The sequence below is a fragment of the Trichechus manatus genome, unplaced genomic scaffold (assembly GCF_000243295.1).
Source record: "Trichechus manatus latirostris isolate Lorelei unplaced genomic scaffold, TriManLat1.0 scaffold00028, whole genome shotgun sequence".
NCBI lineage: Eukaryota > Metazoa > Chordata > Mammalia > Sirenia > Trichechidae > Trichechus > Trichechus manatus.
In genome coordinates this window covers 17,939,247-17,953,417 of record NW_004443964.1, presented here as the reverse complement: position 1 = coordinate 17,953,417, position 14,171 = coordinate 17,939,247, and the positions used below count along the sequence as shown (strand labels likewise).

Below are 14,171 nucleotides of genomic sequence, written 5' to 3'. Positions count from 1 at the left end.
AGATTTCCACCAAAGTGATCTTTTTAAGCCACAGTCTGTTCATGTCACTTTCCTGCTTACCATTGGCCACGTATACAATAAGTTTTCTAATTAGCATAAAAAGGCCAGTTGTGATCTCCAGCCTCATCTGTTGCCTGTCTTCTCCAATAACTCTCCATGCTGTTTCCCACCTCGGTGCCTTTCTGCATGCTGTCCCTTTGCCTAGCATGCGCTCCTCCTTATCCTCATATGCCTGTAAATCTATCTTTCAAAATTTAGCTCAGCTTGTCATCTCTTCCTGGAAGCCTTCTCAGACACTTCCTCTGTGCTACCTCCATACTACGGACATAGCTCTGTTGTGCTTCTCACACTGTACAGTAATTATTTGTTTTTCTTATTTCCCTTAGTTGACCATGAGTTCCTTGAGGACAGGGACTCTGTCTTCCTTGCCTCTGTATATTTCTTATCCTTAGTATCTAGCACACCGTGTCTGACAAAGAGCGCAATAAATGTTTAACTAATTAATGTTGTTTTGGATAGCAGTGATCCATTTGTTTCCCCAACTACCTCCTTCCCATTGGTCTCACATGACCAGCCTGTGCCATACTCTTTCAAGGTTGAAAATAGATAAATAAAAGAATCATTTGCTTCACTGCATTCTGTTTAGTGTCAGCATCCCATCCAAGCAGACTTTGGCTATTTCCCCAACTCTGAGCTGCATCCTGTCGCCTCTTCAAACTCCTTAGATGTTTCCCTTTGAGAAAAGACTGTTTGTGTCCGATAACCTCATCAGATGCTGACAAGCTAGGGAACAAATTCTGATACTTGTCTCTTAGGAAGAAATTTGACTCCTAACTGCTGTGTTTAAGAATCAGTTTCTTGTTTTACAGAACTGACTTTAACTTACTTAATCTCCTGTCTCTCAAATAAAGTTTTAACAGTTTTTGATTAGACTTGTATAAAACCCAGCCAAAACAACTCCCTGATGGATTTTGAAAAGTCCAGATTCCATCTTACATAGTGATGTTGTTGTTTGTTGCTGAGATAAAATCGGCCGGCTGTGTTAATGACCATGACCAGCTATCGGCTGAAGATTGCTGCCAAATTACATCATAACCTAAGCCACAGAGATGGTACAACAAAGAAAAAGGCCAAATGGAACATTTCTTCTCATATAAATATGTTATCCAATGGGGAGAGGTGGGCCAGCCAGAGCAATGTAATTCCATGTTAGAGTGGACAATGCAGCTTTCCAGATGGGCACTGGTAGTGAATTTTCAACTATGTTCTGTGAAATGGCATCATTGGTGAGAGACTTGATCCTGAAATACTGAATTTTCGCCTTCATGCCTGGGTAGTGCAAACAGTTAACGCACTCAGCTGTTCCAACCAAAATGTTGGAGGTTCAAGTTTACCCAGAGGCGCCTAAGAAGAAAGACCTCACAGTCTACTTCCAAAAAATCAGCCACTGAAACATCTGTGGACACAGTTTTGTTCTGCCACACATGGGGTTGCCATGAGTCAAAATCAACTCCACAGCAACTGGTTTATATTTTCTCCAGGCACTTTAAATTCTTTTGTAAAAATGAATGTATGTGACATCCCCACCCCGCTCCCAAGGTATTGAAAGGGAGGTTTGCTGCAGCCCTATCACCTATTAGCTACTTTAAATGGGATTAGAACATAGGACTAGAGATTTTCCAAATGGCTTGTTTTATGCACCAACAAGAAGATTTTTATAGTTCCTAAATGAGCCCTGGTGGCACAGTGGTTAAGAGCTCGGCTGCTGACCAAAAGGTCGGCAGTTCTAATCCACCAGCTGCTCCTTGGAAAACCTATGGAGCAGTTCTGCATTGTCCTATAGGGTCACTATGAGTCTGAATTGACTCGATGGCCATGGATTTTTTGATTTAGTGAGTATCTAACCCAGTCAAATTCTGAAGCTACCCTTGCTTTCTGACCTTTATACAGAACTAAAGTTTTTTTTATTACGTTTTTTCCTGAACTGTGAGAAATATGAACTTGGCAAAGAGAAAAGATCACTTGGATTTAAAGAACGAGACAAAACTTCTTTGCCAAGTAAATAATCATACCCATTAATACCTGTAATCATCTATTCAGGACTTGGAAAGGACCCTTACCTCAAATAGGACCAAGCCTCATCCCTCCTGTGAGGAACTGGACAGAAATGCCAAGCTGATGTTAAAGAGTTTCAAAATAAAACCAAAAATACTTGTAAGACAAGCCATAGATAGATCTATTTTAAGAATAAATATATCTTCTAAAATTGTTCTGTTTTACTTCTTAAATCCTTTTTATGCTCAAGAAAGGAAAAATTACTTTAAAGGCTTATCTTAATGGAAATTACAGCTAGTTTTGATTTTGCATATGAGTCAGTTGTGGATAAAACTGGCCAAGCCCAAAGACAAAAGGCCAAAATTTGCACTTAAATGGAAAAAATTACAAGTGACCATTTGACTTGAATTTCACTTGTTTCCCTGATTAGATTCCAACATTTGCAAACCGAAATGCTGTCTGCACCTGCCAAATATTTGTCATTTTCTGATGTGTCATTGAGGTGGATGGCCACAATAAAGGAAGGGCCTGCTGCCTGCCACATCAGTTGTCCAAGTGAATTTGGAAAAAGAAATTTCCTATCCTCTTTCTTTAAAAGAAGCATAATTTTTGCCATCTACAAACATCATTTACCATCCTTCCTACCCCTCATCCATTCTTCAAAAAAAATAAATAAACCTATGTATTTGAAGTCCCCTAGTTAAACGAAGCAAATACATTTGTTCAAAGATGGACTTGTTGATGTTAGGTGCCATCAAGTCAGTTCCCACTCATAGTGACCCTGTGTACAACAGAATGAAGCACTGCCCCGTCCTGCACCATCCTCACAATCGTTTTTATGCTTGAGCCCATTGTTGCAGCCACTGTGTCGATCCATCTTGAGGGTCTTCCTCTTTTTCAGAGGCCCTCTACTTTAACAAGCATGATGTCCTTCTCTAGGGACTGGTGCCTCCTGATAACATGTCCCCAAGGTATGTGAGATGAAGTCTCGCCATCCTTGCTTCTAAGGAGCATTCTGGCTGTACATTTTCCCAAGACAGATTTGTTTGTTCTTCTGGCAGTCCATGGTATATTCAGTATTCTTCGCCAGTACCATAATTCAAAGGCATCAGTTCTTCGGTCTTCCTTATTCATTGTCCAGCTTTCATATACATTTGAGGCCATTGAAAACACTATGCCTTGGGTTAGGCTTAGCTTAGTCCTCAAAGTGATATCTTTGCTTTTTAACCCTTTAAAGAAGTCTTTTGCAGCAAATTTGCCCAGTGCAGTGCAGGTTTGATTTCTTGACTGCTGCTTCCGTGGGTGTTGATTGTGGATCCAAGTAAAATGAAATCCTTGACAACTTCAATCTTTTCTCCATTTATCATGATGTTCCTTATTGGTCCAGTTGTAAAGATTTTTGTTTTATGTTGAAGTGTAATCCATACTGAAGGCTGTGGTCTTTGATCTTCATCAGTAAGTGCTTCATGTCCTCTTTACCTCAGCAGTCAGAGTTGTGTCATATGCATGTCACAGGCTGTTAATGAGTCTTCCTACAATCCTGATGCCCTGTTCTTCTTCATATAGTCCAGCTTCTCGCATTACTTGCTCAGCATACAGATTGAATCAGTACAGTGAAAGGGTACAACCCTGACACACACCTTTCTTGACTTTAAACCACCCAGCATCCCCTTGTTCTGTTCAAACAACTGCCTCTTGTTCTAGGTACAGGTGCCTCATGAGCATGATTAAGCATACTAGAATTCTCATTCTTCTCAGTGTTATTCATAATTTGTCATGATCCACACAGTGGAATACCTTTGCATAATCGATAAAACACAGGTAGACATCTTTATGGTATTCTCTGCTTTCAGCTCTGATCCGTCTGACATCAGCAGTGATATCCCTTGTTCCATGTCCTCTGCTGAATCCGGCTTGAATTTCTGGCAGTTCCCTGTCAGTGGACTGCTGCAACCACTTCTGAACGATCTTCAGCAAAATTTTACTTGTTTGTGATATTAATGGTGTTGTTAGATAACTTCCGCATTCTGTTGGATCGCCTTTCTTTGGAATGGGCACAAATATGGATCTCTTCCAGTAGGTTGGCCAGGTAGCTGTCTTCCAAATTTCTAGGCAGAGAGAATGAGCACTTCCAGCGCTGCATCTGTTTGTTGAAACATCTCAGTTGGTATTCCATCAGTTCCTGGAACCTTGTTTTCCACCAGCGCCTTCAGTGCATGTTGGACCTCTTCCTTCAGTACCATCAGTTCTTGATCAGATGCTACCTCCTAAAATGGTTGAACATCAACCAATTTTTTTTGGTACAGTGACTGTGTATTCCTTCCATCTTCTTTTGATGCTTCCTGCATCGTTTAATATTTTCCCAGTAGAATCCCTCAAATTGCAGCTCGAGGCTTGAATTTTTTCTTCAGTTCTTTCAGCTTTAGAAAATGCCAAGCATGTTCTTCCCTTTTGGTTTTCTATCTGCAGGTCTTTGCGTATTGTATTATAATACTTTGTCTTCTCGAGCTGCCCTTTGAAATCCTCTGTTCAGCTCTTTTACTTCATCATTTCCTCCATTTGCTTTAGGTACTCTACCTTCGAGGGCAACTTTCAGAGTCTCTTCTGACATCCATTTTGGTCTTCTTTCTTCCCTGTCTTTTTAATGACCTTTTGCTTTCTTCATGTATGATATGCTTGATGTCATTCCACTACTCGTCTGGCTTCAGTTGGTAGTGTTCAGTGAGTCAAATCTATTTTTGAGATGACCTCTAAATTCAAGAGGGATATACTCAAAGTCATACTTTAACTCTTGTGGACTTGTTTTAATTTTTTTCAACTTCAACTTGCACATGAGCAACTGATGGTCTGTTCCACAATCAGCCCCTGGCCTTGTTCTGACTGATGATATTGAGCTTTTCCATTGTCTCTTTCCGCAGATGTAGTTGATTTGATTCCTGTGTATTCCATCTGGCCGATGCCACATGTATAGTCACCATATATGTTATTAAAAAAAGGTATTTGCAATGAAGAAGTCGTTGGTCTTAAAAATTCTATCATGGGATCTCTAGCATCATTTCTGTCACCAAGGTCATATTTTCCAATTACCAATCCTTCTTTGTTTCCAGCTTTCAAGTTCCAATCACCAGTAGTTATCAGTGCATCTTGATTGCATGTTTGATCAATTTCAGACTGCAGAAGTTGGTAAAAATCTTCAATTTCTTCATCTTTGGCCTTAGTAGTTAGTGCGTATATTTGAATAATAGTCGTATTAACTGGTCTTCCTTATAGTCGTATGGATCTTATCCTATCACTGACAGCATTGTACTTCGGTATAGATCTTGAAATGTTTTTTTTGTTTGTTTTACGATGAATGTGACACCATTCCTCTTTAATTTGTCATTCCTGGCATAGTAGACCATGTAATTGTCTGATTCAAAATGGCCGATACCAGTCCATTTCAGCTTACTAATGCTTAGGATATCGATCTTTATGCATTCCATTTCATTTTTGATGACTGTCTTAGTTATCTAGTGCTGCTATAACAGAAATACCACAAGTGGATGTCTTTACCAAAGAGACGTTTTATTCTCTCACAGTCCAGTAGGCTAGAAGTCTAAATTCAGGGCACCAGCTCCAGGGGAAGGCTTTCTCTTTCTTTTGGCTTGGGAGGAAGGTCCTTGTGATGCATCAGTCTTCCCTTGCTCAGGGAGCATCTCAGTGCAGGAACCTCAGGTCCAAAGGATGCACTTTGCTTCTGGCACTGCTTTCTTGGTGGTATGAGGTCCCATGTCTCTCTGTTCATTTCTCTCTTTTATATCTCAAAAGAGATTGGCTTAAGACACTATATAATCTTGTAGATCTTACCAATATAACTGCCACTAATCCATCTCATTACATCATAGTGATAGGATTTACAACACATAGGGAAATCACATCAGATGACAAAATGGCAGACAGTCATACAATCCTGGGAATCATGACCTAGCCAAGTTGATAGATATTTTGGGGGGACACGATTCAACCCATGACAGTGACTTCCAGTTTTCCTGGATTCATACTTCGTACATTCCACGTTCCTATTATTAATGGATGTTTGCAGCTGTTTCTTCTCATTTTGAGTCATGCCACATCAGCAAATGAAGGTCCCAAAAGCTTGATTCCATCCACATCATTAAGATCAGCTCCACTTTGAGGAGGCATTTCTCCCCTAGTCATATTTTGAGCATGTTCCAACCTGAGGGGCTCATCTTCCGGCAGTATATCAGACAGTGTTTCACTGCTATTCATAAGGTTTTCACTGGCAAATGTTTCAAAAGTAGACCGCCAGGTCTTTATTCTTAGTCTGTCTTAGTCTGGAAACCTGTCCACCATGGATGACCCTGCTGGTATTTGAAGTACTGGTGATATAACTTCCAACATCACAGCAACACACAGGCCACCACAGTGCGACAAACTGACAGACACATAGGGAAAGATGGACTTAGTAGAATGTATACCTTCAGAGTCCTCCTTCTACTTTTGAAATGGTACTCAGAGGATGAATAGGCAATCATAGAATCTCAGCTGTATCAAAGATCATAAACAATGGACAATAGCACAAAAAGAATGTTTCTTCCTGCTGTGTCCCTTATGTTCACGATAGCTATGTCTCTGACTTCAATATTTTATATTCAGAAGAGTTTGTCAGACTTTTCTTATCTTTAAGACTATTACCTTGAACAATTCTGACCCCTATATAAAAATGGTTGCAAACATACTAGGAACCTTTGTCTCAACTAATGAAGAAAAAGAATGAAAACTGGCACAAGGGCCATAGGACTGTAATTTCTGACTATGGTTCTCTAGGTTTTAGAGCCCAGGGATACGGGTTGACCATAGGTGGCCATATCTCTACAAGGCCCTTATCTCTAGATCCCACCCATGCATAGAGTAGTAGAAGGTTTGTAACTAGGACAAGAGGCAAACCAAAAGCAGAGAAGACAGGCTGGGTAGGAAAAATGAAACCAGGTAATTTTCAATAAATTTATCATTATAATGTCACCATCTATTGTGAGCCCATTTAAATATTTTTCTTCATTATTTTTCTTTAAAAGTTCCCTTCATGGAGGTAGCAGCTAAAATCCTTATTCTGGGAGATAACGCAGAAAAGACATTAGTTAAACACAGATACATTGCTATGCTTAGAATGAGACGGGAGAGGCCGAGAACCACCTGTCCTCAGTCTGTATTCTTTGTCCTTAGCCCTGACAGCTGCAGCCGGAAGGGGCAAACTGGAGGTGTGCCGACTGCTCTTGGAACAAGGAGCAGCAGTGGCCCAGCCAAACCGCCGAGGTGCAGTGCCCCTGTTCAGCACTGTTCGCCAGGGCCACTGGCAGGTAAGCAGGGCAGCTGCTTGTACTTGTAGGTAAGGCAGGAGTGAGCTCTAGGTGGGAACTTCTGATACAGAAAGAAAAAAAAAAAAGCACAAATAAAGTTAGAGTTAACTGTAAACTCTCAGTATTCATTGAGTTTGAAGACTTGGGGCTTTGCTATTAATCTAGTTAACTGAGGATATAGCAGAAAGTTAACATTCAGAATCATCATTTTGATCGATATTGTATAGAAGGACTAACTGCTTTTGTCTTGGTCTTGGAGTAGCCTCCTTCTCACATTTCACCGTATCCACAGGTTCCCTGGAAGTTTTATTTCTTAACAAATCCCTGCTAACTACTTGCTTATAGGTGGCTCAGACTTGTTAAAAGAAAGTGCAGTGTATGCAAATTCTAGTTATACAACCTTTCCAGATGTTTGGATTCTGGATAAATACTAACTTATATACTTAAGATGGAAAATAAAACATACTGGTAATAATCTTTGGAAGTATTTGAATAGAAAAAGATTCTAGAACACAAACAGTGCTAAAGAATTATCAGAGGAACTTTTTTTTTTTTTTTTCCCCCAGTTTAGTCATAAATACTCACTGCGGGCAGGTTTGCAACTCCTAAAGGTCAGTAAGATGGCACTGACATAGGGAGTGACTTCTTGGGTTGGAGCTTCCGTTAAGAGATTGTTTAGTCTACATCTTAGCCTTTGTTATCTTAAATTCTTCTTTTACTTAGCGGCTGAGTCAGACATGCAGAGTTGAATCCTTCTCATCTCGCTGTCCCTGAGAGAGTCAAGAGGAGCCCTGATGATGCAGTGGTTAAGCACTCAGCTATTAACCGAAAGTTTGGCAGTGCGAACCCACCAGCCACTCCTCAGGAGAAAGATGTGGCAGTCTGCTACCATAAAGATTTACAGCCTTGTAAACCCTATAGGGCAGTTCTGCTCTGTCCTGTAGGGTCACTATGAATCAGAATCCACTCGATGGCAATAGGTTTGGGTTTGAGAGAGTCAGATTAAATCCTATGGTACTAGGACTATGCAGGTACTCATTGGGGGTTCTTGCAGTGGGTCGCTACATATAGAGATGACTCACCTACACAGCAGCAGGTGTTCACACGGTGTGAGGGACAGCACGCGTATGTCTTCTCAGCAGTCGTTCTTGTTCTGATTGGTCTCTGTTTCCCTGCACTTGCAGATTGTTGATCTTTTACTTACCCATGGAGCTGATGTCAACATGGCAGATAAACAGGGACGTACTCCCTTGATGATGGCCGCTTCCGAAGGCCACCTAGGAACTGTGGACTTTCTACTTGCACAAGGTCAGTCCTGAAATGCCAGAACTGGGTGGCCAGTGCCTATAATAGCCCCCCTGAACTCATGATTTCCCCTTATGGATTCCAGGAGTTGTTAAAAACATACATTATTAATTCAGTGGTTAGAAAATGAAAGAGTGTCTCCTCTCCTCTTATTTACAGTTTAACCCTTCTAGCTCTGACATTTTCTCTTTCCTTATGGCTTGAGGGATTTTTTATATTCTCATCAAATTAACATATTCCAAAGTCTTTAATTCAAATCAGTAATCTCCAAACTTGGAGTTTTTTAGTGTACATTCAATAAATATTCATCTTCTAGGGATTGTAGTTTGGCTTTGACTTTATTGATTCTTTTGTAAACCTGCACAACTAATGTTTTTCTTGTATCCAATGAAAGGCAAATGGAGGCTAAGACAGTTGTTGGCAGTGGGACCCTATTTGAGGTATCAGCATATGATTATTCTGCTGTTTTAGTAAATTCTTTTTTACATTTCTCAACATCCACAAATTCTTGGTGAGTGGGAAATAACTTAAAGGAGGTTGTGGTCATACCACCATCATAAAGCATTTCAGGCTCCTGTTGATTTCTCTGACCTCAATCACCTATGCAAAATAGTTGTGGGTGATGGTGGACCTCTGTAGTATAGTATAACAATTGTACATGTATATGCACCTAACATCAGACTCCCAAAATGTATGATCCCAAAAGATCTGAAGCAAAAAACTGACAGAAATGAAGGGAGAAATAGACAATTTTACAGTAATAGTTGGAGATTTCAATACACTACTTTCAACAATGGCCAGAACATCTGGAAAAAAGAGCAGTAAGGAAATAGAGGATTTGGAAAACACTATAAATCAACCATACCTAACAAATATATATAAACCACTCTAACCAATAACAGCACAGTACACATGCACATGGATTATTCTCCAGGATAGACCATATGCTAGGTCACAAAACAAGTCTCAATAAATTTAAAAAGACTGTAGTCATACAAAATATCTTCTTTGACCACAATGGAATGAAAGTAGAATTTAATGAAAGAAGGAAAACTGGGAAATACATAAATATGTGGAAATTAAACAACATACTATTAAACTATCAGTGGATCAAGGAAGAAATCAGAAAATGCTTAGAGTCAAATATAAATGAAAGTATAACACACCAAAACTTACGGGATGCAGCGACCTCAGAGGGAAATTTATAATGGTAAACATCTACATTTAAAAAGAAAAAAGATCTCAAGTCTGTAACCTAACTTTACAACTTGAGGAACTAGAAAAAGAAGAGCAAACTAAGCCCAAAGCTACTAGAAGGAAGGAAATAACACAGCTCAGAGCAGAAATAAATGAAATAGAGACTAGAAAAACAATAGAAAGACTCAACAAAACCAGAAATTGTTTTTTTTAAAACATCCATAAAATCAACAGACTGTTAGCTAGACTAACAAAAAAAAAAAAAGAAGATGCAAATAACTAAAGTCAGAAATGGAAGTAGGGACGCTACAACCAGTGCTACAGAAATAAGGATCATACTATGAGCAGTTGCATGCAATTTGGATAACTTAGATGAAATGGACAAATTCCTAGAAATACATAAATTGCCTAAATTGACTCAAGAAGAAATAGAAAATCTTAGTAGACCCATAACAAGTGAGGAGATTGAATCAGTAATCAAAAACCTTCCAATAAAAAAAAAAAAAATCCTTGGCCAGATGGCTTCACTGGAGGATTCTACCAAACATTTATAGAAGTGGCACCAATCCTTTCTAAAATCTTCCCAAAAATAGAAGAAGAGGAAACATGTCCTAATGCATTCTGAGGATAGCATTACCCTGATACCAAAGCCAGACAAAGATACCACAAGAAAAGAAAACTGTAGATCAGTATCCCTTACGCATATAAATGTAAAAGTCTTCAACAGAATACTAGCAAACCAAATCCAACAACCTATTAAAAAGATTATACATCATGATCAAATGGGATTTATTCTAGGAATGCAAGGGTGGTTCAACATTAGAAAATCAATTAGTGTCATACACAACGTTAATAGAACAAAGGAAAAGAACCACATAATCATCTCAGTCGATGCAGAAAAGGCATTTGACAAAATCCAACAGCCCTTTCATTATAAAAAACACTCAACAAATTAGGAATAGAAGGGAAATTCCTCAATATGATAAATGGCATTTTTTAAAAACCCAGAGCTAATATCATACTCAATGGAGAAAAGGCTGAAAGTTTTCCCCTTAAGATCAGGAGCAAGTCAAGGATGCCCACTCTCACCCCTGCCATTCAAAATTGTACTAGCCAGGGAAATTAGATAAGGAAAAGATTCAGATCAGGAAGGAAGAAGAAAAACTATTCCTCTTTGCAGAGGGTTACTATATATAGAAAATTCCAAAGAATCCACACAAAAATCCAGTAGAGCTACTAAACGAATTTAGCAAAGTAATACATAAAAAACAGTTGGGTTTTTACACACCAGCAATGAGCAGTCTGAAAAGGAAATTAAGAAAATTCCATTTACAATACCATCTAAAAGAATAAATATACTTAAGAATAAGTTTAACCGGGGAAGTGAAAGACTTGTACACTAAAAACTATAAAACATTGCTGAAGGCCTAAATAAATGGAAAAACATTCCATATTCATGGATTGGAAAACCTAATATTGTTAACATGTTAATACTACCCAAAGCAATGTATAGATTCAGTGCAATCCCTATGAAAATTCCAACAGCCTTCTTTGTAGATATTAAAAAAGCCAATCCTCGTATTTATATGGAATTGCAAGGGACCCCAAATAGCTAAAGCAGTCTTGAAAAAGAAGAATAAAGTAGGAGGACTCAACACTTTCTGATTTCAGAACATGCTGTAAAGCTACAGTAGTAAGAACAGTTCATGGCTGGTGTAAGGATAGACATATAGAGCAATGGAATAGAATTGAGAGTCCAGAAATAAATCATATAGTCAACTGATTTTTGACAAAAGATTCTTGTCCATTCAGTGGGGAAAGAATAGTGTCTTCAATAAATGGTGCTGTGACAACTGGATCGCCACATGCAAAAGAATGAAGCTGTATCCATACCTCACATTGTAATGAAAATTAACTCAAAATGGATCAACAACCTAAATGTAAGAACTAACTTACATAAAACTCTTAGAACAAAGCATAGGGTAATTCTTTAGTACTTAATTTTCAACAATAGATTCTTAGATATGACACCAAAAAGCACAAGCAACAAAAGGCAAAATAGATAAATTGGACCTCATCGAAATTAGAAACTTTTGTGCATCAAAGGACTTTATCAAGAAAGTGAAGAGATAGTCTACAGAATTGTAGAAAATACTTGGGAACCATATAATAAATAAGGACTTAATATCTAGAATACATAAAGAACTCCTACAACTCAACAGCAAATGAAAAACAGCTCAATCAAAAAATGAGCTAAGAACTTGAATAGACATTTCATCAAAGAAAAAAATCAAAAAGATGCTCAATGTCATTAGTTACTAAGGAAATACAAATCAAAACTACAATGAACTACTACCACCACTCCCCACTAGGACGGATATTATCAGAAAAAAACAGAAAACAGTGTTGGCAAGGATATGGAGAAATTGGAACCCTCATCCCTTGCTGGTGGGATTGTAAAATGGTGCAACTTCTGTGAAAACCAGTGTAGTGGTTCCTCAAAAAGTTAAACATAGAGTTACCCAGCAATTCCACTCCTAGGTTTTTACCCAAAAGACATGAAAGTGGGAACTCCGTAGGTGCTTATACACCATTGTTCATTGCAGCATTATTCACAATAGCCAAAAATTGGAAACAACACAAGTGTCCATCAACAGATGAGTGGATAAACAAAATGTAGTAGATCTATACAATGGAATATTATTCAGCCATAAAATGGAATGAAGTTCTGATAAATGCTACAACATGGATGAACATGGAAAACTTTATGCTGAGTAAAATAAGTCAAGAAACTAAAGGACAAATGTTATATGATCCCATATATATGAAATATATAGAAGAGGCAAATGCATAGAAACCAAGTTTATTAGTGCTTACCAGGGGTGGGTGGAGGGAGGAAGGGGAGTTACTGCTTAAGGGGTACTGAATTTCTGTTAAGGGTGATGAAAAAAATTTGGAAATGGATAGTAGTGATGGTTGCACAACATGGTGAACTTAATGTCACTGCATTGTACATGTAAACATAGTTAAAATGGCAAATGTTTTATTATATTTTTTTACCACAAAGAAAAAAAATTTTAAGTAACTGAAAGTACTGAAATAAATAATGTTAGCTATGATTGAAAAAAAATTATAATTACCCTGGCAGTAGTGTGAATGTTAGAGTTGATGAAGTAATTATAAAGGGCCAGGTCAGTTAGGAAGCCATTGTAATAGAATAGGTGAGAGGTAATGAGGCAAGGGCAGTAGCTGTCAGAATTAGTACAAAAAGGCCAAGTGCAAGAAATATATTTTTTACATGAAGACTGATTAGACGTAGGAAACAAGAAAGATAGAAGAATTGAAGTTAATTCCAAAGTTTTAAGATGGATGTTTGGAAGAACTTCATGAGGTTCCCCATTAACTGCATGGGGAGGAGAAAAGAAAGGAGGATGATTACAAATTGAATTTCAAAGTGTTGAACATATTATGGGTTTATTTCATATGCATCTCCTTTTAACATCTTAAATTCCAGCTTTCCTTATGTTTGGAGAATCAGTTTATCTGTAATATACATCTAAAACCTGATCCTCTGCTTTTTCTGCCACTGCAGGCTTTGTCCAGGGAATTTATAAATGTTGCATCTGAGACACCTCCTTGGATTCTGACCCATATTCACATTCATTCCATGTTAGATTCAGTGTTTGATTGCCAACAATGCCATTATGAAAAGAAACCCAGTACATAAATAGCTCTCATCAGAGTCTGAGTTATGATGTTTCCCAGCCCTTTATCATGCTTCCATAGAAAGCCACAAACTCTGGTTATCTTACCTCTAGGGATACAAAGGTTAGGCCAGATAACTGGTAGGTAGAACCTAAACCTTGTGGTAGATCCTAAGCTTGAGCTGACATCTGAATCCTCTCCGTCTAAGGAGGAAGCCTGGAAAGTGTCCCATATGCAGTAAATTGATCTCTGTTTTAGTTAGCGACTACAACGTGCTAACTATGTGAAAAGAATTATTTTAGATATTCTTCAAAACTAGCAAGGAAATGATAGATTCCTTGTCATCCAAGAGCTTACAATCTAAGCCTAAGAACCAAACATATATTGAATTTTAGAATAAATACGAAACAGCATATGCTTGATCCTTACAGATGAAAATAGAAATGCTGCTCTTCCGAGGTTCACCATTCAGCCGGGGAGTGGACAGCCCCATAAAACCAAATGGGACTAATGAGGCACAGCAGTCCAGGGGCAAGGACTAGAAGGCAGAAT

At 38.4% G+C, this 14,171-nt stretch overlaps 1 protein-coding gene across 2 annotated transcripts in view; it reads left to right on the top strand.

Moving 5' to 3' along the window:
• TANC2 (tetratricopeptide repeat, ankyrin repeat and coiled-coil containing 2) overlaps positions 1-14,171 on the top strand; it is a 232,057-nt gene that overhangs the window by 200,173 nt on the left and 17,713 nt on the right. For both annotated transcript variants that reach the window (XM_023729377.1, XM_023729376.1), the window contains 2 exons: positions 7,279-7,412; positions 8,597-8,720. In XM_023729377.1, coding sequence (XP_023585145.1) covers positions 7,279-7,412; positions 8,597-8,720 — 258 coding nt within the window. The remainder of the gene's footprint in view (positions 1-7,278; positions 7,413-8,596; positions 8,721-14,171) is intronic.